This window comes from Stenella coeruleoalba (genome assembly GCF_951394435.1).
Source record: "Stenella coeruleoalba genome assembly, chromosome: 19".
NCBI classification, from domain to species: domain Eukaryota; kingdom Metazoa; phylum Chordata; class Mammalia; order Artiodactyla; family Delphinidae; genus Stenella; species Stenella coeruleoalba.
In genome coordinates this window covers 44,863,764-44,890,222 of record NC_137165.1, presented here as the reverse complement: position 1 = coordinate 44,890,222, position 26,459 = coordinate 44,863,764, and the positions used below count along the sequence as shown (strand labels likewise).

Genomic DNA, 26,459 nt, shown 5'->3' with positions numbered 1-26,459 from the left:
GAGCTGGAATTTCCGGTAGGCTGCGGGTTCCAGAACCCTAACCACGGTACCACACCGCCCCTCCCCCATAGCCTCGTCCGGAAGCCTTCCCTCACCCCAGAGTTTGTTTGCTCTGCTTAAGCAACATATAAACACACCATAAAACTAAAGAAACTGTGGGGTCCTCAAGAGGTCATTTTGTCCATGACCCTGCCTCCAGGTGGACATGGTATGGGTCCCATTTTGAAGATGAGACTCCTGAACCTCAAAGGGGTTAAGAGATTGGTCCATCGTCCAGGGTCAGAGAAGGAAGCACGGGAACTAGAGCCGTGGTCTCCTAAATTCTTCCACTCCGGCTCCAACCTCTCCATCCCCGTTTTGAGATGAGTCTCAAGTTGTTTCTTGTCTGTTCTCCATCCCCCACCCTTCCCCCAGCTGGACAGCAGTCTCCCTCTGTGCCCACCACAGGGTGGTGTACACAGTAGGCGCACACTTGGTGTCTGTGGATGCAGCGGGTGGATGACAGCAGGCACGTGCTGGGCGTGGTGTTGCTGTCCAGGATGCCTAGAGCAGGGATGCTTAGCAGGAAGGGTGGTAGTGAGCTGACACCTGAAGGCTGCTTAGAAATTCTCCAATGAGTGAGGGAGCTGGGCTGTGATACATCTGTCTGGGATGGGAAGGGTGTCTCAGCCAGAGAGAAACGCATGTGCAAAGAGAGAGGGAGAGGACGTGGTGTGATCAAGGAAGAGTATTGTTCAATTGGACCTGAGCATGAGAAAAAGCTGGGCAGTGAGGCCGGGGCTGGGCTGCAGGGGGAGATGGGGCCTGTCCTAAGGGCCCCCCAGTCTCTGCATGGACTTACTCCGCGGTTGCTGCTTTCTTACAGTCCCAACAAACAAAGAGGCTCCATTGGGTAGATATGGAATACCTTTAATGCCCCGATTTCTTTGTGCCACACGTGGCTTTGCTCTGCAATCGTCTAGAGGCACAAGTCCCGGGGCCCCCGGTTCACAAAGGAGCCTGGGTCGACATGCTCTTCTTTACCTCCAGGCCCTTCTTCTTGTGGAGCCCTGTCCGGGGCAGGCCAGCATCGTGGGCCTGGGCCTGGGCGTGGGTGTGGCCCAGCTCCGAGGGCGGCGGCATGAGTGGCATCAGTGGCGTCAGCTCCTCTGAGGCCGCAGGGTGGGTACAGGGCAGCTCATCAGCCTCCAGGATGGCATCACTCCAGCCCTCAGAGCTGTCACTGTGGCCTTCAGGACTGGTGGCTTCATCCTCAGATATGGTGACAATCTCAGCCGTGTCCTTCCCAAGGCCGCCGTCTAAGTTCCCTGCCAGGTGCTCAGTGGCCCCCGCAAGCTCGCTGGCTCTGTGGACATCTGCTGCGTGCTCCTGCTTCTGCTCAGAGCCAACGGAAGGGGCACCGCAGAGCCCTGGCACCAGCCGGGCGGGGGTCTGGCCTCTGCCCTGGCCAGTCCAGAAGAGGGTGAGTTCTTGGCGGCAGGCAGCCACGGCCAGGCTGGTGAGCAGGGTGCTGGACACCAGGTAGAGCAGGGCGGGCTGGCCCATCTGCATGAGCGCCATGGCCGCAAAAGTGACCAGCAGGCCCACAGCGTAGGCCACGGTGCAGGCCACGAAGTAGACCTGCCGCGAGCGGATATGCACGTCAAAGCGGTGACAGTAGGCCACCAAGAGGCCGGGGACCACGATGTCACCGAAGCCAAGGATGGAGAAGGGCTGGTCACACAGGGTCAAGGCCGAGAAGCTCAGCCGGGGCACCTTGAGCGCCATGGGCAGCCTCTCGTGGCTCAAGGAGTCTGCCGGGCCCAAGGCTACCTCCAACATGATGCTGTTGCCGGTCCTGGTGAGCAGGGGCGTGACGAAGACGAAGAAGACATCAAAGGCCAGCAGGGCCAGCAGGAGGGAGGCACAGCTCTTGAGGGTGGACAGGCGCACACGTCGCAGGATGAAAAGGCAGTAGGCCACACCCAGCATGTCCTGCAGGAGCCATGCCCAGCGGTCCTCGTTGCGGTAGGCGACCCAGAGGACCGTCACCACCACGCACAGGCCGGCCAGCAGGGGCAGCTGCAGACAGGCCCGGCGGCCGGGCAGGAGCCACCGGTATCGCGGCACCACGGACACCAGGCAGCTGTAGAGGCCGGTGCTGGCGCCCAGGCCGAAGATGGCGATCTGGACGTAGACAAAACAGTCGTAGAAGAAGTAGAGCAGCAGCATGTTGGAGGAGGACACGGCGACCACTGCGCCCGTCATGGCCGGCGTGAAGTCCACTGCTGCGTCTTCTTGCTTGTGCCCCTGCTGGGCTGCCACTGCTTCCTGCTGATTCTGACCGCCAGGCCCCCCGCCCCCTTGGGCCAGGTGCCGCCGCAGCCGGTGAGCCTCGGTCACTCCGGCCCAGTAGCCGCCCACGGCCACGGTGCCTACAGCCAGGATGAAGATGACCACCATGTCGTAGTCAAGGACGGGCTCTGGGGGTGCGTACAAGGCCACGCGGACCCCGGCGCCGCCATGGGCGTAGCTCAGGACGTCGAGCATGTCGGTGTAGCGGAGCACGGCCACGGGGATGGTGAGGTCTGGCAGGGGCTTGTGGCGGTCCTGGGTGGCCGGGGTGCTGTCTGAGCGCTGTCGGCCGCTGACCTGGCTCACGATGAGCAGCCCGTGGGCTCCTCGGGCCTGAGCCAGCCAGCCTTTGGCGTAGAAGCTGCAGTTACCCCTCATGACCATAGCAGTGGTCTGGCGGAGGGGCCGCTGGCTGGGGGAGCCGGGGTGGGCCTGGTGGGGGGAGTCCTCGCCTGGGCACCAGGGTGCATGGGTACCATCATACAGGGGCAGGAGTGGGGCGTGGTGTAGGTCCCGGGGCAGGGTGACATAGTCGGAGCGGAACAGGACGCAGTAGTCCTTGCTCCAGTTGTCCGACACCACGTGGACCACAGCACGCTCCCCCCGGGCCACGGTGCTGGCAAAGAGGAAGAGGAATAGAAAGAGGAGGAAGCCCGGGCACGCCATGCTCCTCAGGTACCTACTGCCGCGTCCCGTGTGGCAGCTGCCCACAGCCCGCTGCCCCCTCTGGGGGCTGGGTGTGGCCCTCAGTCACAGAGCGGAAGCTTTGTCTTCCGTCCAGGAAACCAGGGCCACACCTATGGAGTCACAAAGCCGTGCAGCCTCTCGGAATCCTGTCCCCCAGCCCTGCCTCTGGGTGCAGAGGTCATCTGGGCCCCCCTACTCTGCCTGGCTCCCAGTGGAGCTGGACCAGCGAATTTGAAACAAGAGGCGGGAGGATGGGGTTGAGGACCCCAGACAGGATTCTGGAGCCACCTTGCCCTTTATGCACTGGGCAACCCGGGCAGAGGCCTCTCCTCTCTGTGCCTGAGAAATGAGGACATTAGACCAGAGAGTTTCCAAGGCCCCTGGGAGCCCTGACCTCAGTGATACTGTGCACTTTTATTGAGTTCTTACTAAGTGCCAGGTTCTTTACCTGTACTCACAGCACCCTGCAAGGAGGTATTACTACACCCATCCAGCACGGGGCTGCGAGCTGTCTTTTAAATCACGCCCCTTTGGGCAGGCACATGACTGGAGTTTTATTCCCAGACTCCCCTGGATCTAGGAATGGCCACATGGCCATTTCTCACCAATGGAATTGAGCAGAAATGATGGGAGTCCCTCGGGGACCCAGACAGAGACTGTGGGGCTCCTCGTCCATCCCTTTCCTTTTCTCACAAATCAGTCACGGACAGGCCACTGGCTATGGAGAGGAGGGCGTTGTCCTAAGGGATGGGGAGAAAGGGAGCGAAAGGAACCAGGTCCCTGGATGCTCACCGCGGACTGTTAGATACATTATCTTCCTTAAGCCACTGGCTTATTATGAGTCTCTTTGTTACAGCAGCTTAAACTTACCTGAATACCCCCACTTCATGGATGTGTAAACCGAGACTCAGAGAAGCCCACCCCATGGGCCCCAGCCCCGGTTCCCAGATCCAGCTCTCACACTGGACATGACCCTTAGGTCTTGCCCTGTCCAGGGAACTGCCTGGGGCTTGCCCGTCTCCCTGATGGCTTGATTGCAGCTCTGATCTCTGGCCCAAGGCCTCACCCGCTGCTCATTCTTGTCCTTCAGGCCCTACCTCCAAGGGCAGCTCCACCACGTCCAGGAGGCTCTAGGCCCTGTTCTTTTTTTTTGTCTTCGTTGCTGTGCGTGGGCTTTCGCTAGTTGTGGCGAGCAGGGGCTACTCTTCGTTGCGGTGAGCCGGCTTCTCATTGCAGTGGCTTCTCTGGTTGCGGAGCACGGGCTCTAGGAGCGCGGGCTTCAGTAGTTGCGGCACGCGGGCTTCAATAGTTGTGGCGCACGGGCTTAGTTGCTCCGCGGCATGTGGGATCTTCCCGGACCAGGGCTCGAACCCGTGTCTCCTGCACTGGCAGGCGGATTCTTAACCACTGTGCCACCAGAGAAGTCTCTGGGTCTTTTAAAAAACCAAAGACTAAGACAGCTACTGGGGTAGTATTATAAAAAAAAATAAAATAAAACAGATAATAACAGGTTTGGGCACGGATACGGAGAAATTGGAATTCTCGTATGTTGCTGGCGGGAATATTGTAAATGGTACAGTCACTGTGGAAAACACTTGGCGGTTCCTTGATAAGTTAAACAGAAAGTCACCATATGACCCAGCAATTCCACTCCTGGGCATATACCCAAAAGAATGGAAAACAGGTGTTCAAACAAAAACTTGTACTTGAATGTTTGTAGCAGCACTCTTCACAATAACTTGGAATAGATGAAAAGAACCCAAATGTCCTTCAGCTGATGAACGGATAAAGAACGTGTAGTCTACCCGTACAATGGAGTATCATTCTGCCCTACGAAGGAGTGACGTTCTGATGCACAGTACAATGTGGAGGAACCTTGAAAACATGAAGCAACGGAAAGAAGCCAGACACAAAAGGACAAATATCACATGACTCCACTTTTATGAAATTTCCTGAATAGGCAAATTGTAGAGACAGAAAGCAGGTTGGTGGTGGCTGGAGGCTGGGGGAGCGGGGGAGGGGGAGTGACTGCTCAATGCGTTCGGGGTTTCATTAGGGTGATGAAAAGGTTCTGGAACTGGATAGAGGTGACGGTTGCACAGCACTGTGAGTGTATTTAATATGTTGAATCGGATGAAATGGTAAGTTTTATACTGTGTGTGTTTTACCACAATTTTCAAAAGAACAAAGCAAGGAGCAGCTCCGGGCCCCTCCAGGGCACTGTGCTCAGGACAGGCCTCATTGTAATTCTTCTGGACCCAATCAGACCAGCATATGCCCCCATTTGGGGTTCAAAAACATGGGCCCCCCAGAGCCTGCTCCTGCCTCTCCCCCACCCCGATCTACCCTTAGGCTCCTGGTGGTCTGGGCTCAACGAATTCTCTGGAGGCTCATTTCCTTTGAGGCTCTTCCTGGGACGCAGCCCACAGAAGGGTGTCTGTCCAATTGCTGCTTCCCCAGATCGCGCCATCCCACCTCCCAGCACCAGCCCCCAGCCCCCAGCCATGGAACTGCTCCTCTCTGTGGCTGCTTGTTGCCCTGACCACGCCCTGCAGGATGCCCTGGTAGGCGTGGTCACACAAGTGGCCGACGCCCACTCCCCAGGCTGTGTTTCTGCTCTAAGACTCTGCATCACCCACTCTCCCCTGCGCCCTCCCCAGATTCCACCCCTTTCCTTGAGGGCAGCCCCCTGATCTGAAGCTTCTGTTCCTTCCCCACTGCCCCCCTTAGCTATGGCCTGGGCTCTCAGGGTCGCTGCCCAGGGCAGGCCAGGGGCAGTGTCTCTGCCTTCTGTGTGGGGATGTAGGTGGCACCTGGAACACTTATCTTTATCCACTCAGGGCAGAGAGGGCAGCAGGTCCCAGGCAATGGGTCTCAGCCCAGTGGGGTTGCTCAGGAAGTGTGGGATGGTGCCCAGCTCACCGGGCCCGTGCACTGCCCTTGTTTCCTGGCCCAGATCTGTCCTAGCTGCATGTTCTAGAGATGGTACAGACCCCGAGAAGGGACCAGATTACCGTCTTCTCCTTCCCCCGAAACCCCAGTAATGAAAGCAAGAGAGGCAGGAGCACGCTGCTTCTGCCCCCACCTGCCTTGGACCAGTGGGCAATGAGGCTGGGCAGCAGGCATCTGTCCTGGACCCCTTGGAGGGGCAGAGGGGGTGGGTGGCAGCCTGGTGGCCAAAGGTGGTCTCTGGAGTTATTTCCAAATGATGATCTCATTGGTGTTTTCAACACACCGAGAGCTTTGAAAACTATACTTGGTCCAGGACTCTCTTGACCCAAGCCTGCCCAGCAGGGTCTGCGGGGTAGTGGGGCCGTGGAAGGTAGGAAAGAGGAGGTGATGCTCTGAAATGGAGCAGGGACAGGGCTGGGGACGCCGGGAGGCAGGCAGTCTGGGACTGGCCTGGAGGCTGGGCTGGCGGATTAGGCAGTGGGCCCACCTGAGGCCACGCTTGGCGGGCACAAACTCCTGCATCCAGCTTCGTCTCTGAACACCGTTCGTCCACAAAATTGGAGAAACTGAAGAATTTCCGTAGGAAGAGGATTGGACGGAGCAGTGGGTCAGGGAGAAGAACTCTGCAAAGAACTCCTGCTGCACAGGGGTTAAACACCGTGGGGGCCAAGTGAGGCCAGACTGGGTTCACATCCAGCCATACCACTGCTGGGCACGTCCCAACCTCTCTGGGCATTGCTTTCCCCATATGTTAAATGGGGATAACAGCTCCTTCCTCATAGGGTGGTATGAAGAGTAGATGAGACCAGTATGTAAGGGGCTTAGCAAGGGGGCTCCCGGTGAGCGTCAGTGATAGTATTGCTGAAATGTAGGAAGCACCCCCTCTGTTTGAACCAAGGGTGGGCAGGTCAGTTTGAAGTCAGGGGGCTGGATGAGATGAGCTTGAGAGACCCCTGAGCTGGAGGCCAGTGACACCCTCACATGGGCTGGGCAGGGAGACCCACAGAGGCTTCTGGTGACCTGGGCTGTACTGTTTGCAGTTCAGCATCATTTTAAGGAGTGGAGGGGAGCAGGGTGTTGGGAAGGTGGGGAAGGGGTTGCTGGATATACAGAACCCTCATCGCTCCCACCCAGCTGGGCTCAGCAGCCAGACACTGGCCGGGCCGTCTTTGGGCCGGTTTCATCTTTGCCTGGGACACGGCCCCGATCTGAATCCCCAAGGCCTCCTCGCTGTCCCCTCCCTCCAGAGCTGCTTTATCAGTCCTGGCCTCCCCGAACCCAAGTCCAGTGACTTCAGTCAACTGATGGGGTAGAAAGAGGCCTGGATTTGGAGCCAGAGACCTTTGATCTCAGGGGAGTCGCTTGGCCTCAGTTTTCTCGGCTGTAAAATGGGCTGGTTCTGTTCCCTACTTCCGTGAATGCTATAAAGGATTTTGTGGATTGCAAAGCAATCTACAAATGTCCTCAATTAATTATTATCTGGATTCCAAAACCTCCCTCCCTCCTCGATCTGCACCCTCTGCCCTGACTTCCGGTCCCAGGGTGTCTGTCAGGGTCCCAGTCTGGGTCCCATCAGCAGCAGGGGGACTGAGGAGGCCTTGCGGGGGAAGCCGAGGACCCCAAGGCAGGGGCTATAGCTTCACACTCAAGGAGGGGGGAGCCAGAACTGGAAAACCCAAACCCCACAGGGTGGTTTTTCCTGTACTGGTGATCTGTGCCCATGAGGGAGGGACCCAAGGGGAAAAGGGCTCAGGTGGGGGAACTTTTAGGGAACTGCAGCCTCTGAGTGTGGCACGGAGAAAAATTCTTCCCAGCTTGAGAGAGGGGCCTGTCCCGCAGTGATCTCCACCCTGCAGCTGCTCGGCCCCTTCCCACAGTGGGGTGACATGTGTGTCTGTTGGCCCATCACACAGCCACAGCCCCAAGGGACCTCCCTTCCCACCCACCCACAAGTCGAAGCTCGGGGCAGAATGACTCAGAAATCCCATCGGGGCCTGCCTTGACTCCTGCCCTGCAGCCCATGGAAGGGTTAAACTCGGCACACCTGCCCCTGGCAGGAGGGGCTGCAGTTCTTTGCAGCCCAGGTGTTTCCGGCTGTGCTGCAGCAGCCCCTCTACCCTTACAGTCTCCGGACGAGAGGGATCCTGAGGTTCACCTGAAACAGCGCCCCTGGCCCAGGGACCCCTTGCGGCTTCTGTGACGAGCCCCAGCCTCGCCTTGGATGTCCTCCCACGACCTTCCAGAGCCGGCAGCTCTGAGCTTTGCAGCCTGTGTGGCGTACGTCCTGGGGGTGCTGCTCGCCTGCCCCCGCCCACGGAGCTGAGAGCACAGTAGGCATGCAAAGGGTGCCCATCAGCTAAAACAGCCCGGAGGCACAAGCAGGAACAGGGGCACCGCCCCAGCTTGGCCCCTTCAAGACCCCTTGCCTATAAAACCCCCTCACAGTCACCCCCAGCCCCTCTCAGGCTCCTCTGTCCTTGGGATGCCCCCAGCCCCCCACACCCCAACATTGTCCATGAAATGCCTTGCTTTCTCACTTCTCCTTCATTGGGTGGAAGGCAACGTTGAGAAAGGTGCCTCACTTGTGGCCATTTGAGACTCAAGTCACTTCTGGTCCCCCTTGTCAGCTAGGACCCTTTGTGTGGCTGTCCCACCCCAGCTGCTCTGGAAGCTGTCAGCATATCTCCGTCTTGGTGCCCCTGGTCCTATTCTCATGGCTTCCTCTGCTCAGCTGGTCCCCCCATCTCCCTCCTTAAGGGGACAGCGCTTGGGGAGTTAGCAGAGCAGGGTACCCCACAATGGCCTTCAGGGACACCCCCAGCTCCTCCCTCGGGGAGCAGTCAGATCCTCACCCGCTGGACCTCCCCTGCCCCAGTCGAAGCTGCGGGGCTCCCAGCACCGCGGTCATCTGTCTGTCCTGGTGTCCTGATAGCACACGCACCTGTGTGCACGTGTGCGCATGCACTCGTGCATACACACACACCCCTGTGTGGCCCTCTTTCCGGGTCAGAGACTCAGAGGCAAGGCCCGGGCCTGAGTGTGATGGGTGGAGCGTCTGTGCCCCAACCACCTCCTGCCCCGAGGACGTGGCCCACGTGCCCGGCACGCTCCCGGACTCTGCAGGAGGTGCAGGGATTTACTGTCCCCCAGGAGCTGGTGGATACACATCCCTCGCCCCTCAGGTGGGACGACGCAGGTGTGGGTCCCAGCCGGCTCTCCCAGCTTCCGCAGCAGGACTGCCTGCAGCTGCCCATGGTGGTGGGCGTGTGCGCCCCTACCCTGGAGTTGGCTCTCGAAGCCTTGTTTCTTGGTATGCTTCTGGGGTTTCCATGCTGAGACAGCATTCAAGCCTGTTCGGCCTCCCCTGCTTCCTAATTCCTTCCTGTTCCCAGCTTATCTCCTCCCCTGGGGCTGGGACACACTTCGGTCTGGTCCCACTGACTCACCTGTGCTCAAGCTGTGCCTGGCCCGTGGTGTCCGCCACCTTCTCCCTACGACTCGCCCCCTTACAAAAGCTGCTCTTACCTGGTCCCCGCAGACCCATGCCCTTCTCCTAAGTCCTCTCCTGGACCTCAGGGGCTCCCCTAGCGCCCCATCATTGGCGTGTGTCTGAGTGCCACTGGTTCCCCAACCACACGGTGACCCTAAGGCTGGAAGTGGCCTCCATTTCTTTGGGGTACCCTCCCTACCCAGCCCTAGCACATACCAGGCTCCACAAGTGCTGGTTGAAAGATAAACATTATTATTTACACTAGCCACCCCCATCTCCCAGCCCCACTCCCCCAAAGCCCTGCTCCGGCTGTCCAGTATCTCTGGATGTGGCTGGGTCCTTACCAGGGGTGTAAGCGGTCAGCTGGCTGGTTGCCCCAGGAGCCACTTGTCCTGCTCTGGGGAACTTGAGGCAGAGAGGGGCTGAGTGCCCCACCCTCTTCTATCTTTGCTTAGCTAATGATGCTTCCCAATGAGGTCATCCAAGGGCCACAGGGTCCCTTTGACCAGCAGAGGGGTTGCCCCAGAGGCCAGGTCACCGAAAACAGCAGGCTGGGTGGCCCCCAGTATTCTCTGCCCCTCAAAGGGAGGCTGGCTTTGGCTGGGGCACACACTGGCTTTTGCTCAAGGACACTCTGTCACCCTCCCACCTCCCCATCATCTCACGAAGGGGGAGACACCTGGGGCAGGAGGTTAAGGAGGGGGAACCCATGTGGGCTGTGGGGTAGTAAAGGTCCAAGGGTGCAAGGCAGCGAGGCAGGGCGTTTCTGGTGGCAGTGCCACAGGGTCACATGAATTTCCGGTGGCTTGGGAGGGTTTCGGTGACGTGGCCTGATGTCTGATGCCACCTGATTTCTAACAATGTCTGCAGGGCTTCTGACAACATGGCCTTGGTTCCCAGTGGTGTTGCAAAGCACTGCTAAGGCCTGGAGGCATCATCACGGCGGCTTGAACGCTGTCACAAGAGTTTCCCATGATGCTCCTGGAGGAGTGGATGGCCCCGCACAGTCGCTGAGGACATCCCGGGGTCTCCAATGGGCTGCCATCTTGTGCTCTGGACGCAAACACCTCTTGGAGGGACCCACATGCTGCTTTGGATTCCCTGCTCTCCATCTCCACTCCGTTTCTGTTCCATTCTTGGGGCAAAGGGGAGCCAGAGGCCCTGGGCCCGGCGCAGGCCTATAGGTTATCTTCCATTCATCCCGTGGCCCAGACTGCTCTCAGAGGCCTGGAACTCCTGCTCGGCTGGGGGTGCGGGAGGGGCCTCCCGGGCTCTCAGTGCCAGCCAGCTGCTCCTGGGGGCACAGGGTGTGGGAGAGAGCTGGTCCCCTCCACAGACAGGGCGGCCAGCTGAGCCCGGCGACCATCTCCCCAGCCGTGGATCTCGGGGGCCACTCCACGGCCCTCCAGCTCAGACTGCTGTGGACTGTTTGATGCTGTGAAAGCTGACACGGGTGGGGGAGGTGGGGATGGACATGGCGCGGGCCACGCGGGCGCGGATCGAGTGCTTGTCCTGCCATCGGTGCCACCTCTTCCGGATGGCAGAGCGGACCTGTGGGCACAGAGCAGAGCACAAGGTCTGAGCCGGGGTTTCAGGACCCCCCTCCCTCCCCCAGGGCTTCCACAAGCAGCTGTACAGGGGAGCCGTGCACAGGGGGCCACGTCGGAGGTGGCAACATTCACATCATCAACATTGTTGCTTCGCATATTTGTTAGGACAATTTTCTCAAGCGTTCTGAGCAAGGGGTACCTTTCTCAAAGCCACCCAAAGGTGTCATATGGCCTTTGCCGTGAAGAATCTCTACCCTCAACCCATACACACCTCCTGCCCTCAACCTACATACACCCCTTGTCCCAGGGCTCCGCTTCCTGGTTTTCAACAGCCCATTTCACAGACTCATGGATGAGACTGGAGCCCCGGCTTCTGGCTCCCACACCTACTGCCTATGAGAGCAAAGAAGTGGGCTTGCCACCTCGGGCAGGAGGAGGCTACGGACAGTCTGGTCCCAGCAGGCCTCCTGCCGTCCCGAGTCCTGGGGCCCCAGGTCCTTACCTCGCTGTTGAGGAAGCAGTAGAACACAGACACGAAGAAACCCTGGCGTGGAGGGAGAAGGTGGGTCAAGGCACGGGGGCAGGCGCGGCCCCATCCAGCTTCGGGGCTGACCCCTTTCTGTCCCCAGCCTCCCACTCCTCCAGGCCCCTGCCTGGAAGAGTTCCCACCCGAAGAGGTGCAGGGGGCAGTCAGGGCTGGAGCGAGGGGCTGGGGTGGGGGACGGCTGTACCTGGAAGGATTCCAGGAAGGAGTTGAAGTAGATGAAGACGACCCGGGAGACCTCGTCCTCCCCGGGGTTCACGAAGAACAGCATGTACGTGATGCCCAGGAGGGGTAGCAGCACCAGGGTGGCCTTCACAGCCTTCCTGGGGTGGGGCAGGGAGGGGGGGAGGCCCAGAGTCACAGCCCACCCGGGAGGGGGCTGGGGCCTCTGGCTTGGTGAGAACGACCGGGTCTGGGGGAGGGCTGTAGCAGCTCCCCAAGGGGAGCTGGGGTTTCAGGAGGGACTCTCAGGCCTGGGGGGACACCCCAGGCCCGAGGCTGGGATCTCTGAAGCACCCCACGGGTGGGGGTGGCGGGTCGGGTTACCTGTACTGGATGGTCTCAGACGTGGTGGATGCCCGGAGTTTGGTCATGAGGATGCGGACGATGTTGAAAAGGAAGATGAAATTGATCTGTAATTTGACACACGGTGGGATGGCCTGGGCATGGGTGTGTGCAAGATGCTGGAGGGAAGGTGGGGGACAGGGCAGGGACTCAGCTGTCCCAGGTCTGCTCTCTGCCCCCTTGCTGCTCTCCCTCCACCTTCATGAGCCCTTATATATTCCTGGCCCTCTGCCCGCCACTTCTAGGTAGAGGGATCCTTTTAGTCCACTGTAAGCCTTGCTTGCCCCTCCCCACTGAGCCCCTCTCTCCTGTCCCCCTACCGAAGTTCTTACCAGCAGGACCAAGATCATGGGGCCCTGGTAGATGTAGTCCGTGTACACCCCAGGCCTTTTGCCAAACCAGCACCTAGAGGGCCACAGAGGTGAGAGGAGAGGGTCACCTGGGTCCAGTTCAGTGGCATGAGGGAGGAACAGGGCTTGGTCAGGCCAGGACTGGAGCCAAAACCCAGGATCTGGATGCCCCAATTCCAACCCCAGCAGAAGGTCAAGATAGCTTTCCATCTGCAGAACGGATAGCGTCCTTTGAGATGTAAAGCTGGAAGCAGGCACTGTGGCAGGGAGGGGGATTGGGGAAAAGACCACTGAATAGAACGGGCATGGGTCCAACACACACTGCTCGCCTCAGTCCCCACTGTGTCTCTGGTGCATGCCCACGAGGGGGGCCTTGCCCTGTACATGTCATGCAGTGACGCTCAGTAGCTAACAATCTCTGAATTTGTTTAATGGCAGCCTGAACGACCCAGAGGCAGAGACTCTACAGGTTCCACCTGTCGTGAGGGGCAGACTTGCTTTTCGTCTTCTTGAGCTTCCCTCCAGCAAGATCTAGGGAGCTCGGGGTGTGGGTTGGGATGAGGCACATAGGAAGTCCCATGTCCTTGTGCAGAGACGATGGACCCTCGGGCATGCAGATCCGCAGTACTTAGATCTCAGCTTGCTTCCATAAACAATAAACTGAGTTTTGTTTTTTTTTTTTTTTTGCGGTACGCGGGCCTCTCACTGCTGTGGCCTCTCCCGCTGCGGAGCACAGGCTCCGGACGCGCAGGCTCAGCGGCCACGGCTCACGGGCACAGCCGCTCCGCGGCATGTGGGATCTTCCCGGACCGGGGCACGAACCCGCGTCCCCTGCATCGGCAGGCAGACTCTCAACCACTAAGCCACCAGGGAAGCCCTAAACTGAGATTTTTATGTGAAACCTCTTGACTTTTTCAAAGTTTGGAAGCAATTCAAGTTTTCAAAAAACACGAGGCAGACCAAACGCAAGCTGTCCTGGGGCCAGGTCCAGTCCTTGGCCCCAGAGCCTGCAGTCTCTCTCAGGTCTCACACCTGGATCCCTTCTGCTGCAGTGTCAGAATCTTACCACAAGGTGGAGCTCCAGAGACGCTCAGACCAACCTTCCTCTGTGCTCAGCCACCCTTTTTGCTCCAAGATGCGCCCAGACGCACACACTGCGCAGCTTTTGGAAACCTGTTCTTCCTTCCCTGTACTCACCTTCACACCTGCAGGCACAGGCTCCATCGCCCAGGATTTACAATGCTCCTGTTCTGAGACCCTGGCCTCCATTCTGGAATCACTGCCAAGCCCTCAGTCCTGCTTGTCAGCTGCCCCCCCACTCCCAGTTCAGGTCCCCATACCACCGGCTGTGCAAATGCAGAGAGCGCCAGACAGGCTGGGCCGGAGTCAGGAGGGATCACCTCGATCCTTCCTAAACGTGAATATAATTTTCCAGGCTCCTTGTCAGGGGTGGAGAGGAATAGCCATGGTGATGGAGGCCGCCTGGAACCCCGGCCAGACAGTGGGTTCCTGAGGCCACTTTGGCAAAGAAGATCCTGGCACCTCCCCTGGCCATCTATGTCCACTTTTTCTGCCTCTCTTTTTCAGTGGTTCTCAATCTTAGCTTCATATTAGAATCACCTGGGCAGGTTTAAAAAATCCTGGTGCCCAGGCCACACTCCAGACCAATAACATCCAACTCTCTGGAGGTCAGACCTGGGCATCGGTACTTTTTAAAGCTTCCTGCGTGATTCTAACCCAAGCCAAGGCTGAGAACCACTGCAGCGGACGTGCAGTTTTCAGGGGTGATTGGGAACACCTACTTCCATTTAAGAACAGCCCCTCAGGACTTTAGAGCTGGAAGGAGTCTGAGATTGTCTGGATCAGTTCCTATTAAATCAATGGAATCGTTTGTTAAAACAAGTCTTTATTAATAGAAAACATTTATATGACATTTACTATGTGCCAGACTCTATTCTAAATGCTTAACATATATTAACTCATGTCATCCTCACACTTTGAGGGAGGCACTATTATGAGGATGCCCATTTTACAGATGAGGAAACTGAGGCACACTGTAGAAACTAGCCCAAGGTCATAAAGCTACTTAATGATGGGAGCCACAGTTCAGAACCTGGGTGGCTGGGCTCCAGGGACTGCCAGTAACCTTTAGGTTGTTCTGCCTGTGGTGAAAGCCCGAGACAGACAAAAGAGCCTGGACCTGCCCGTCCAGCCCCACCTCAGGCAGAATCTGACCTCCAGCACCCTCCCTATGTGGATGAAGAAACTGTGGCCCTGACAGGGAAGGTGACATGGCTGAAGGTCCCTGAGGAGCATCAGGCAGAGCGGGGCTGGAAGCCTGGATCTCGGGGCTCAGGGGGCCCTGAGGACAGTGAAGAAGAGGTGACTTACTTCTCATTGTCGTAGTACAGCTTCCCAATGGCCCAGGCCACGATGATGGGGAAAGGCACACCTGGGGGAGAGACCGGCTGTCACAGGGCCTGTCGGTGGAGTCTGGGGGATGCAGGCCTGGAAGACCCCAGCGCAGCCCAGGGCCTAGAGGCGGGCAGGGCCTCCCCAGGTACTCACTGGCCTACCATGCCTCCTTTAAGATGTTCCCATCGTCCCTGCCCCCCAGGTAGCGGCGGAGGGCTGTGTGCACACCCCACCACCCTAACCCGGCCTCAGTCTCAGGCCCTCCGCCGGCCGGTCTGAGTGTGGGTGGGGAGAGGACGGCGGGTCAGGGCGGGGGGCTGGCCCGCTCACCCCAGCCGATGCAGATGAACATCCACTTGCGCAGCCGGTCGGTGGAGTAAGTCAGCACGATGGCTGTGTGCAGGTAGCAGCCCTCGCCAAACATCCAGAAGAAGTTGGTCACGTGGAAGTAGTTGTAGGCGGCTGTCACCAGCCTGCACCAGCCCTGCCGCCCGCGCCATCAGAGGTGACGGTTAACCAGGGAGGGGGGATGGGAGGGAGCAGCCTGGGGCCTCCTCCCGGCAGGATGGGGCACCCCCCAGGGTCCACTCCTGTGCTGTGGGCTCCAAGGCCTGGCTCTGGTCCCTCCTCTGCAAAGGCAGCCCCACCCAGACCCCTCCCCTGACCCTGGGCCTGCCCCTCCAGGACACACCACGTTGCTCTGGTGGACTTCCGGGCTCATGGTGAGCTGGACCACGAACCACGTGGCATTCCGCAGGATGAAGGCCGAGATGAGGTTCCAGTGGATGGTGTTTCTCAGGCACCGGATGCTCCTGTGGGCGGCAGGGGAGGGTGGGCGACAGGCGGAAGAGGAGGAGAGAGGAGATGACGGCTAGGTCACCAGCGTCACTCCAGCCCAGATGCATGAATGCGGAAACCGAGGCTCCGAGCGGGGCGGGCTGACTAAGTCACACTGGGAGGCGGCAGCGGCGGCTCTCCTGACGTCCCACAGGCCCCTTCCTAACTGTGGCCCACCCAGACCTAAGCTCCAGGGCAGAGCCTGCCACATGGCCAATGCTGCAGGGACCAGGGGCTGCTGGCTGCTAGGGCCGCCCCTTCTCCCATGAGCACTCTTCCCTCCCTGTAGCTCCAAGTTTGAGGCTCAGAAAACATCAAAGGCCTGCAGCAATAGGCCTCCCTCCCAGCTTTCAACCCTGATGCTCAGCCCCTGCTGGCAGCCCCCATTCCTGGCACAGACCTGGCTGGCACCGCCACCTGCATCCTTGGCAGTTGTGCTGGGCCCAGGCAGCTTCAAACCCAAAGTGGGCTCCACCTTCCTGGTCTCCCAAATGGGTGCAGCCCGGCCTGGGTGTGGGTGACACAGGTGAGCCTGGGCTTTGGCCATCCCCCTCCCCTCTGCAGTCGCTGGGCAGGGTTGCAGAAGTGACCCTGCCAGAGGTTCCAAGGGACCTGGGACATCTGTATCTGTCACCTGCTCCCACTGAGGTGAGGGAGCTGGACTCCTCCAGCCCACCGCTGCCTCCTGTATCTTACTTCTCCCCGCTGCTCAAGGCTTGGGGGGGGGGTGGCGGGGGACAGTGCCAGGGTCTCCTCACCTGAGCCGCAGAAATAGGACAAAGGCCACCAGGAGGGCTACCAGGGAGATGCAGTGGCCCAGGTAGTTGATGATGACGGCAACGTGGTAGTGTACTTTGCTCTTCTTCTGAGGCAGAAGAGAGGGGCAGAGGTGAGGCTCCTTCACAGCTGTGCCCCTGTGCCCACTGGATGTGCCGGGACAGCCCACCCCCACAGGTGCCTGGGACAAAGTGGACCATGATAACAATAGTTGTCCCTTCCGGAGCCCCTGCTATGCGTGAGGTGTTGTCCTAGAGCAGTGCCGTCCAATCTGAGTCTATGTCTGTCTGTCTGTCCCCCAATCCCATGCTCTGTGCACTGCTCCGTGCTGTGGGAAAATTGTCAGTTAACTTGAATCTCCATATCGCATAGGGTTCCCCACCCTGTGCACACAAACACGCATGCACGGCTCGCGGATGTTCTCTCACGTTCACGTTTCCATTCAGTCCCAACACCAGGTGGCCCTTGTGGTGCAGACCAACCCTCTAGGACTTCTCTCCTCCTCCCGTTTCTGAGTTGAGCCACCATGCTCTCCATCACCCCTAAATCCCTCCCTGCAGTTGAGGCCCGCTCCTCTCAGCGAGGAGGGGGAAGGGCCGTTGCCGTGGGTTAGCGTCCACAGAACCATTAGAAACCATAAACAACCTCTCTAGGCTCTCTGACTTGCTTCCCGGGTCCCACCCCTGGCCCAGGGGGTCTGCTTGAAGTCAGTGGGGTCCTCTCCCAGGACTAAAACAAAGTTCCCAATGTTATTACTTAATTCATTTCATACACTGATGGAAGCTGGGAAACGCGGCAGGCCCCTTTCCAATCAAAGTTCGCTCCATGAGTGTGGAAGCCCTCCCGCTTACAGAGTATTTTCTTTCCTTTTTTTTTTCTTTTTGGCCGCGCTGCGCGGCTTGCAGGATCTTAGTTCCTCGACCAGGGATTGAACCCGGGCCCTCGGTAGTGATGAAAGCTAGGAGTCCTAACCACTGGACCGCCAGGGAATTCCCTACAGAGTATTTTCATATCTGTTATCTTCTCAAACCCTCAAGGCAACACTGGGGGAAGAGCCAGTAGGGGGTCTGTACCTTATTTTGCAGAAAAACAGGCCCCAAAGTACGTGGACTCGTTCAAGGTCACTCAGCTTCAAACCACCTCTCACCTTCATGTGCAGATTGACAAGATGCTGAGGCAGAAGACGGGTCCCGACCCCATGATGGTGGACTGGGGTCTCCAGGGCCCAGCTCTCTGCAGACTCCTGACCCCGTGAGAGCAAAGGCCCCCTTCACCCTTTTGTAGGTCCCAAGAGGGCAGGGGCTAAAGAGCCAGAGGGTGGCACACGGTGGAGCGCTGGGAACTGTGTGTCGAGTGCAGGAAGGAAAAATGGATGTTGGAAAGGCACTGGCTTTTGCGAGCGGAGGGTCCCTGGTAACCCCTGCCTCCCTCACCCTTTCCAGGTTCTGGGGTGGGGCACGGGCATGATGATGCCCGGAAACTGGCAAGTATTGAGAACAAGACAAGCTCGCAGGAGACTTTGTGCACCCTTTCAGAGCCACCGGAGCTCCTGGCTCTCCGTGGACCCTCCTGTCGGAATTACAGAATCCACGGGCATCAGAACTGGTCCCAAGGGATCAAGTCCAGCCCTACCCATCTTCCAGATGAGGAAACTGAGGCCTAAACTCACCCACCCAAGGACAAGAGGTGCACCTCTGAAGCAGGACACCTAACAGGCATCTGAGAAGGGGTGAGGCCCTCGCTCCCCTGCTCTCCCAGCCCCCGCTCTCCCCCTTCTGAAGGGGTATCCTCACCGAAGAAGCTCTGAGGCCCAGGCAGCTCTGTTCTAGGGGCTGGTTTTCCTGGAAGAAGCTTTCAGGAACATGACAGGAAATCACATTAGCAGCTCAGGCTCTGGAGTGCTGAGACCCAGCGAGGTGTAAATGGCAGTGGGGAGAGAGGGCGGGAGGGGCAGAGGGTATTCATTGCCATCAAATAAACGCGGGGGGCGGCGGGGTAGCATCTCTGAGTGCCTGGCGGTAGATGCCAAGTCCAGAGACTCCAGCAGATATGCACACATCCCGCCTGTCTGGAACTGACATTTAATTTCCTCTTATTAAATTTTCCACAAATCCATGCTGCGAAGCCCCTGGGTAATGGCAGAGTCTGTGGAGCCCAGAACGGTGTGACGCCCCAGCTTCACACACAGGCCCAGGTGGGCAAGATGAGCAGAGTGTGCAGGGAGGCCCTTCACTGCTCCCCACAGCAGGCCGAGCCGGGGTCCTCTGGTCGGGGGTGGCATGAGTCATTTATTAAGCACCGACTGTATGCCGGGCACTGCGCCAGGGGCTTTACAGACATCACTGCTTTTCTTTCTCACAACTGCCCTCTGAGAGTGTCCTTCTGTCCCCGTTTCTCCAGGTGAAGGGGCTGCATAATTGGCCCAGCATCGGCATCCAGGTCTGCGTGGCCTTAAAGACCCTCCTTCCTCTGTTCCCGCGGTGCGTTTCTTGGGGGATAAGCAAGGACCGAGAACAGAAGCACTGTCTTCGTCCTGGGCCCAGAGTTCTCAGGGAGCTTCTACGGGGAGGTGGGGGGCTCATGAGGGGTTTTCTCCACTGAGGCTGAGCGGGGAGAATTGGGCCGAACCATGCAGGGGACCACGTTTGCCTGACTCCTTGAGCTGCAGGGCCCAGGCTGGCTCCCAGCCCTGCTTCTCAGCTGCCACATCAGCCTGATGCAAGGCAGCTGGGGGGTTACGGTGCCGCAAGAGCCTGAGAAGACTGCTGGAGAGGTGGCAGTGCCATCCCGAGATGACCGGCATCACCAGGAGAGATGGCCAGTCACCCGCAAGAGGCGGTCAGTGATACCCTGAGGGGTGTTCAACGATACCCGGAGAGAACAGCCGGCAACATCCTAAGAGACACCCAGTGACACCCTGAGAGACAGTCGGTGACCTCCTGAGAGAAAGCCACCGTTAACTGCAGAAGCAGCTGGGACGCCTGAAGGTCACATGGACACAGCCAGTCCCTGGGGACCTGACCAGCACTCTGTCCTTGTCCAGTCTGGAGACCAGAGACTGGCAGGTAAGTACCCTGAAGAGGGTGGCGCAGTGTGGCACTGGGCAGAAGCCACTCCTCTGCACCCTCACGGACCAGAATCCAATAAGTAATTCTGACCAGACTCTCTGCAGGCACACCTGGTCCCAAGTGGTGGCAGTGTCAGACCTGTCCTGATGCCTTTTCAGGATGGCATGATGGGTTCTCCCCGCCTGGTCCCCACTGCCTCAGCCTCTCTCCCACCCCCCATCCACCCCGTTTTGAGGCTCTCCCTCTCCACCTGGGTTTCCTGAGCTACTCCCTCACCCCACCCTGGGCACTCCAGCCCCTTGCTTCCCCAAAGTGTGGTCCCCAGACCAGCAACGTCAGCATCACCTAGGAGCTTGCAGGAATCTTAAGAAATGCAGAACCTCAAGCCCCACCCCAGATCCACTGAGTCAGAATCTTCATTTTAGCAAGAAGTCCAGATGATTCCTAAGCATTCCAGAAGCCCTGGTCGAACCAACGCCCTCTGCGAGCAGTGAACGCCGGCCCACGAGCCCACACCCCCAGAGCCCCTTTTATGTCCCATCAAAGTGTGTGCCCTCCCAGGATGTGCCGGAGGCCAGGGCTCTCCGAGCTCAGCAGAGTGTAGGGGAGGGAAGCAGAGTGTGTGCAAGTGTCAAGGGAGCGGTGGGGGGACAGGAGAGCTGTCTGGGGCAGTTTGGGGTGTCTCTGCAGTGGAGGGAGACAAGTGTGTGTGTGGGGAGGGTGCAGGCTGGTGCCGGGGTGGGGGTCACTGCAGGGGCTGGGCCATGCATGGAGCAAGCTCCCCCGGCTGGGGGCCTGTCCCCTGCTGGTGATGGCTGTGGGCAGGTCTCCTCCCTGGCCTGGCCTCTGGGCGCCCTCACAAGTCTCATTTCACAGGCAGTGGTTCTGCGAATCCATTATCTGCAGCTCCTGGGGCGCTGATGCTTAATTAGGGCTGAGTCCGGGCCCAGAGCTGAGAAATCGGCTGCTCGGTTAATTGGCGACATTCCTCTTGCTCTTTCCCAGTAGTTCCAGGAGGGGACGGGGAGTCTTGGGAATGGGGAGGGGTCTGGCGAGGCTGGGGGCTGGCAGAAGGGGATGGCATTTTCACTAATTAAATTAACTGATTACCCAGAGTGCTAGGCAAAGTGGCCAGCGGGGGCTGCCGGGGAAAGGGTGGGCGGGGCAGCCCGGGTGGGGGTGAGCGCTGCAACCAGGCGAACGGGGGTGCCCGTGACCCCATCGGGGGTGACCGATGGTTGGTGACCCCCCCAACCATCCCCCCTCCCTGGTGAACGCAACAGCCTCCCCTGAGCTCAGGTGATGAGGCCGAGGGGTGGCGGATAGATGGAGCGCCCTCTACAGGCCAAGACGCAGGCGGACACCGCCCTCCCTCCCCCAGGAGGCAGACTGAACGGCTCTCCGGCCTTTTACAGACGAGGAAGCTGAGACTTAGTGAGGCTGAGCTACCTGCCCAGGGTCACACAGCACATGTGCTGGAACCAGAATCCAAACCCCTCCAAAGCCGGTGCTGTTCCCGTTACACTGCCTAAGAGGGGCCTGATGAGAAGCTGGTGCCCCCTAATCCGCCTTCTCCCCCCAACCCGCTGGTGGAGAGAGGGAGAGACCCCAGTCCAGGCAGAAGGGGTGGGAGCTGCAGAGTGGAGAAGGGCCTCTGCCCCTGATTCTTTGAAGGGTGTTGGGGGCAAGGGGGGCTGCTGAGTGTCCCCCGTCAGCCAACTAGAAGGAAGGGGCTTAAATTAGAGCAGGAGAGATTTGGGGGCCCGTGAATGTCCTCTGACGTTCAGGAGGCGCCAATGCAGGGAGGGAGATTGAAGGCAGCTGTGACGTCTCCAGCTTGGTGATGTCCAAGAAGGGGACAGACGCCCGCTTCTCTGGGGTGGGGGAGGGGTGTCTGTCCTAAGGCAGGAGGCTGGAGACCTGACCTCCCCTTGGAGACACACGGTCAGCCTCAGGCCCTGCAGACCCAGCAGGATGATCAAAGCGCAGGGTGGGGTGCGACGGAGGGGCTGCAGGCTTCTTGCCTTAGCTGTGCTCCCCGACACTGTCCCTCTCCGGGCGTGAACTGCGGTCCTAAGAGCTGCAGACAACACTGACCCGCCTTTCCCATCCCCCTGCCTCCTCTACTGTGTGCTAGGTAAGGAGTTCCCCACTCCGCTGTGTGCTAGGTAAGGAGTTGCCCACCCGAGCCCTACCCGAGCCCATCTCTTCTGGTTTGACTACGTTTCCCAACATGGGAACCTTACTTCCTTCCTCCCCAGCCCTGGACTTCTGGGGTTGGCTCACCATGTAGATGCTTAGCAACCTGGGGGCTATCTTTGCTCAGGTCAGGTCACTGGGGAGCTGGGCCAACCCACCCGGCCTGGGGTGGACCATACGGCCTGGCCTGTGTGACATTAGATGCCAGGAAGCCTCTCGCCCTGCATCCCAAGTAACTCTTTCGTCTGCCAAAGCAGAACCACTAAAGAGCGTGTCATTCTTTTGGGCTAAGCACTGCCCTACCTTTGCAGCTTCTACAAGGAGACAGCAGAGCCCCAGTATCTCAGCGATGTGAGGCCAGGCAGCCTGGGGGAGCGGCTAACCCAGGCATGCGTGGGGTGGGGGGGGATGGGCAGAGTGCTAGGTGGGGAGAGCTGTTCTCCCACCATCAACCTCACTGCACGCCAAGTCCCTGGTTCTGGGCAAAGGGAGCCGCCTCCAAAGCCCCGGGGTCCAGGCTCTGCCTCACGCTGGCTGTGTTACCTTGTGTGAGTCACTCCCCCTTTCTGGGCCTCAGTCTCCCTCGCTGTAAGGTGAATGGGTTACCCTAGATCAGAGTTTCTCACTTTTTCCCCATCACCCCTCCCCCACACTCCCCCCTGCACTTGTTAAAAATACAGATTCCCAGGTTGTCCTTGGAGAGTTTATCGGATGTTGGGTGCAGCCCTGTATTTGAACAAGCGCGCGGGATGATTCTTATCCCCAGGCAGATCGAGATGGGATGGAGGGTCTCCAAGGTCCCTTCCAGGTTAGATCTTTTAGGCACTGGAATTCTTGGAACTGCCTAGACCAGCCCCTCTCTCCCACGCCCCAGCAGCCTGGGGCCCTTGGACAACTGGGGGCATCTCCCATCTGCCCTTTCCTTTCTGCTCACTCCTTCTTCCCTCTCCATGACTCCCACCTTCCTCAGCACCCGCCAAAGGGGTGGGTGGAGATGTCGGGGAGGAGACAAGGGGGACGGAGGTGGCAGCAACACAGAACAACAGATATGCCCATGCGTCTGCCAAACATCACCGTTATTCACTGCGGCACTGTTTGTCATAAGCAAAGATGAGAATAAAGACTGGTTAACTAAGCTATGGAACATCTGTACAATGTGATATTATGCAAATGTAAAATAGAAGAACGAAGATGCTCTTTACGTACTGATACGGAACAATCGCCAAGACGGACGATTATATGAAAAAAGCAAGGTGTTGAACGAAGTGTATAATAGGCAACGTTTGGGTGAAAAACAAAAAAGAATAGATATACATAATTGCTTGCCTATGCAGAGACTGCCTCTGGAAGAACTCTTAAGAAACTGGCAAAATGCTGACCTCTGGTGTGGGAGCCCAGTGGCTGGGACAGGGCTGGGAGCGAGATTATTTTGTTTTCCCATTTGTACCTGTTGAATTTTGTATTGCGTCTAAGCAACGTCTTTCTCAAAAACATTTAAATATTTGAAAGGCTCTTCAAGGGCTTTTTCCAGCTCCATGGCTCCTCCCACCCACATCCCGGATTCGAACGCAGGACCCTGGCTGGACCTGGATGTGTCACTCCAGTGGGTGGGGTGTAAACGGATGAGAACCGGTCCCAGTGAGCTAGGAAGGAGGGAGGGAGGGAGGGAGACTCAACTCACCGCTGTCAGAGCCTGCCCGCTGCCCTCTGGCCTCACCCTCCCTTGAGGATGCCCACTCACGGGCTGGCCTAGTTCTGGCTCCCCAGTTGGCTTCTCTCAGCCTCTGGCTCTCCCATCCGACTGGCTGGTAGCAGGCACAGAGCCGTGCTGGGGGCCCAGGCCCAGCCCTCAACAGGGTAGCTGGCTCGGAGCCTCACCTCCTCGCTAAGGATCTCCTGGCATTCTGAGTAGTTCACGCGGGCGGCCCAGGTGCCATTGGCCAGGCACTCCCGGTAGCCGTTGTCTGGAAAAAGAAGAGAGTCAAAGTGACCCGTGGCTCCTCTCCCAAAGAGTAACTGAGCATCTGTCCGTCCATTCGACTGTCCATCTAACCGTCCTTCTGGGCCAGCACAGGAGCCGGCTTGCTGGGGGGCTCTGGGGTGAAGCTGGGGGGCTCTGGGGTGAAGCTGGGGGGAGGAGCTTTCTTACTACCTCCACCTTCCTGCCTCTTTCTGCCCACTGGCCCCCCACAGAGGTACAGCGGTGACCCCAATGCGTGCCCACGGGGCCATGGCTCTGCCCACCCAGGCTGGCACAATCATGCCCACGGGACTGGCCCACGGGCAGAGGCCTGACCAGCTCACCGGGCCGTTTCCTGCTTCCTTGCAAGCCCTTATGTGGGGCAGATTACAGTGGGCACCCTTCTGAGAAATCTCCCATTTTGGGGTCTCACAGGGTAGCAGTGTCTCACGGGGGTGGGGATCACAGGGCAGCTGTTAGGGAAGGTCCCCAGGGTGGCATTTCCCTACGGCAGGCCTTATGTTGGAGGGTCACGTAGTGGGAGCATCCGTGGTGGGGGTCTCTCGGGACAGAAGATGACAGGTGGCAGGAGATGGGAGATGTGCTGGGGGATGTCATGGGAGTGGGTCTCGTGTAGCAATTATTTCGTAATTAGGATCCGCTCCAACTGGCTCCCAGCCTGGCACATGGCACTTGGGAAAAAAAGGCAGGAATGTGGCCCGGGAAGGGGTGGGGGGGTCCAAGCAGTCATCAGCCTGGAAGCCAGAACGTGTCACCTTCTAAGGAGACTGGGAGTTGCCTGTGGTCTGAACTGAGGCCTGGCTTCAGGGCTCTGGGACACCCTCCTTCCTGCCCGCCCCCCGGGGACACCAGGGCCCTGAAACCCAGTAGGGTGGGGTCCAAGGGAGATTCAAATCTGGAGTCTTTTCCTCTTTGCTGGCGGAGGTCACCCTGCTCCACCCTGTACCCCTCTCAGGCATCAGTAGCTCTAAATATGTTTCCCTGAGTAAATTCTGGTCCTGACACCAGGAAGCACTGGCTGGAAGAGGCTTGAGCCATTTCCACCGGAGCCCCTCGCCTGCTGCAGCCTTTCCATGGCTCACACTGACCTTCACCTCACATCACCCCCCCAGCAGGGCCGAAGGAGGTTGCGGAAGCTGCTTGAGTCCCAGTCCCAGCAGTGGCAGAGCGCCACGAGAGAGGCAGAACGGGGGCCCCCACTGCGTGAGTGCCATCGGCCAGCTGGCCTCTCAGGACCCTCTCCTAACGTGTAAGAGGAAGGGCTGGACCAGCTGATCCCCAAGAGGCCGTCCAGCCTGGGACCTGCCTCTCTGCTGGCAGCACCACACAGGAGGGAGAGGATGGGGTGGGAGGTGGGTTTGCGGCTGCCTCCCCAGGAGAGGCAGCCCCGGCCTGGCCTCCAGGGCTGCCGGGCTGAGACCTCCTCTCTAACGCTGCCCCTCAGCCCTTCTGCCGAGAGGCTGTTCTCGCACAGCACACCAGTGGGGAACTGAGGCTAACTGGATTTTTAAAGCTCTGCTCAGCTTCCCTGCCAGTGGACCTGAGTCTCGGCAGAGTTGAGCCCTTGGGCAGAGTTGAAGATGCTGCCGATTCCCTCCTAACTGCTGAATGAGGAAAAAGCTACCAGAGGGCTGAGGGCTCGGTGGCTGGGGTTTCGGGGACGCCTGTGGGGAGGCACGGAAGCAGGGGAAACCAGTGTGTCTGCCATGGACGGAAGGTGCCTGGGACCAGAGGCTGCTCCATAGTGTCTTCAAAGAAAGGGACTTGGGGTCAGAGATCTGGTGCGAAGGGGCATGAGGGCAGGGGTGGGAGCTGCTGCCTTAAGAGAGGCAGTATACTGTCGTGTTCCGAGCTCTCCACCCAGACAGCCTGGGTTCGAATCCTGCCATCAGCTGCCACTAGCTTTGTGTGTGAACCTGGATGAGTCCCACGACTTCTCAGCTTCCTTATCTGCAAAGACAGAAATGGTGCTAACAAGGGTTCCTACCTCAATGGTTGAGGGGCATTTTTAGCTGACGTATACAGGGTGCTTGGAGCTCTACCTGGCATGTGGTGTGAGCTGTTATTCTTACCATTATTGTCTTGGAGCTATATTTCTATAACCTTACCTAAGACTCAGAACATGTCGCTTGTCGCTATCATAGGGGGCCCTGGCGGGGATTCCGGGAGGCATCCCCTTGGCTCAAGCTCCCCTTTGAATCCCATAGGTGGGGCAGGAGCCTGGAGTCCTTCCCAGGCCGGGTCATAGAGGGAGCAGGCTTACAGGAGGCGATCCTGCAAGAAAACAGGCCCAACAAGCCGCGAGTCGTTGCCAGGGAGGAGGCGACTTCCTTGTCTTTAATTGCTGAGCTGAGCAGTCCTCCTGGAGAGTCATGGGAAAATGGATATTTTGGGAAATGCTTCCCATTCCTTTGAAGATCAGATGCAGTGGGAAGGAGGCCATTAAGGGGAAGGCGTAGAGGTCCTGGCAGCACCTCGTCAGTAATGAATTAAAGAGCGCCTAATGATTAGGTACGATTCTGCGTTCCCAGTCGCTACTGATTACACGGGTGTTCCTCGTCATTCTGGCACTGGGGGCACCTGGAAAGGGCAGTCTTCCAGCCCTGCCCCCACGTCAAGTAACCATCACCTCTTCCATCTCCCCTCCTGGGATCACAGAGGGGAGCGCAAGGGAGCCGAGAGAGCACCTCACCCAAACCTCCCACCACCCA

The 26,459-nt window shown here is 58.6% G+C and overlaps 2 protein-coding genes across 3 annotated transcripts in view; both read right to left on the bottom strand.

Moving 5' to 3' along the window:
- Positions 1-987: 987 nt before the first annotated feature.
- Positions 988-3,000, bottom strand: SPPL2C (signal peptide peptidase like 2C; the record flags this gene model as incomplete). Its single annotated transcript, XM_079905606.1, has 1 exon — positions 988-3,000. The coding sequence occupies one exon, from the start codon at positions 2,998-3,000 to the stop codon at positions 988-990; it is 2,013 nt and encodes a 670-aa protein (XP_079761732.1).
- A 7,873-nt stretch (positions 3,001-10,873) lies between these two features.
- Positions 10,874-26,459, bottom strand: part of CRHR1 (corticotropin releasing hormone receptor 1) — a gene marked incomplete at its 3' end in the record, with an annotated part of 50,577 nt that continues 34,991 nt past the window's right edge. For both annotated transcript variants that reach the window (XM_079905112.1, XM_079905111.1), the window contains 10 exons: positions 23,646-23,731; positions 16,482-16,588; positions 15,578-15,698; positions 15,217-15,370; positions 14,863-14,923; positions 12,454-12,526; positions 12,104-12,189; positions 11,745-11,880; positions 11,516-11,557; positions 10,874-11,014 (listed from right to left, as the gene is read on the bottom strand). In XM_079905112.1, the coding sequence (XP_079761238.1) occupies positions 10,874-11,014; positions 11,516-11,557; positions 11,745-11,880; positions 12,104-12,189; positions 12,454-12,526; positions 14,863-14,923; positions 15,217-15,370; positions 15,578-15,698; positions 16,482-16,588; positions 23,646-23,731 (1,007 nt within the window). The remainder of the gene's footprint in view (positions 11,015-11,515; positions 11,558-11,744; positions 11,881-12,103; positions 12,190-12,453; positions 12,527-14,862; positions 14,924-15,216; positions 15,371-15,577; positions 15,699-16,481; positions 16,589-23,645; positions 23,732-26,459) is intronic.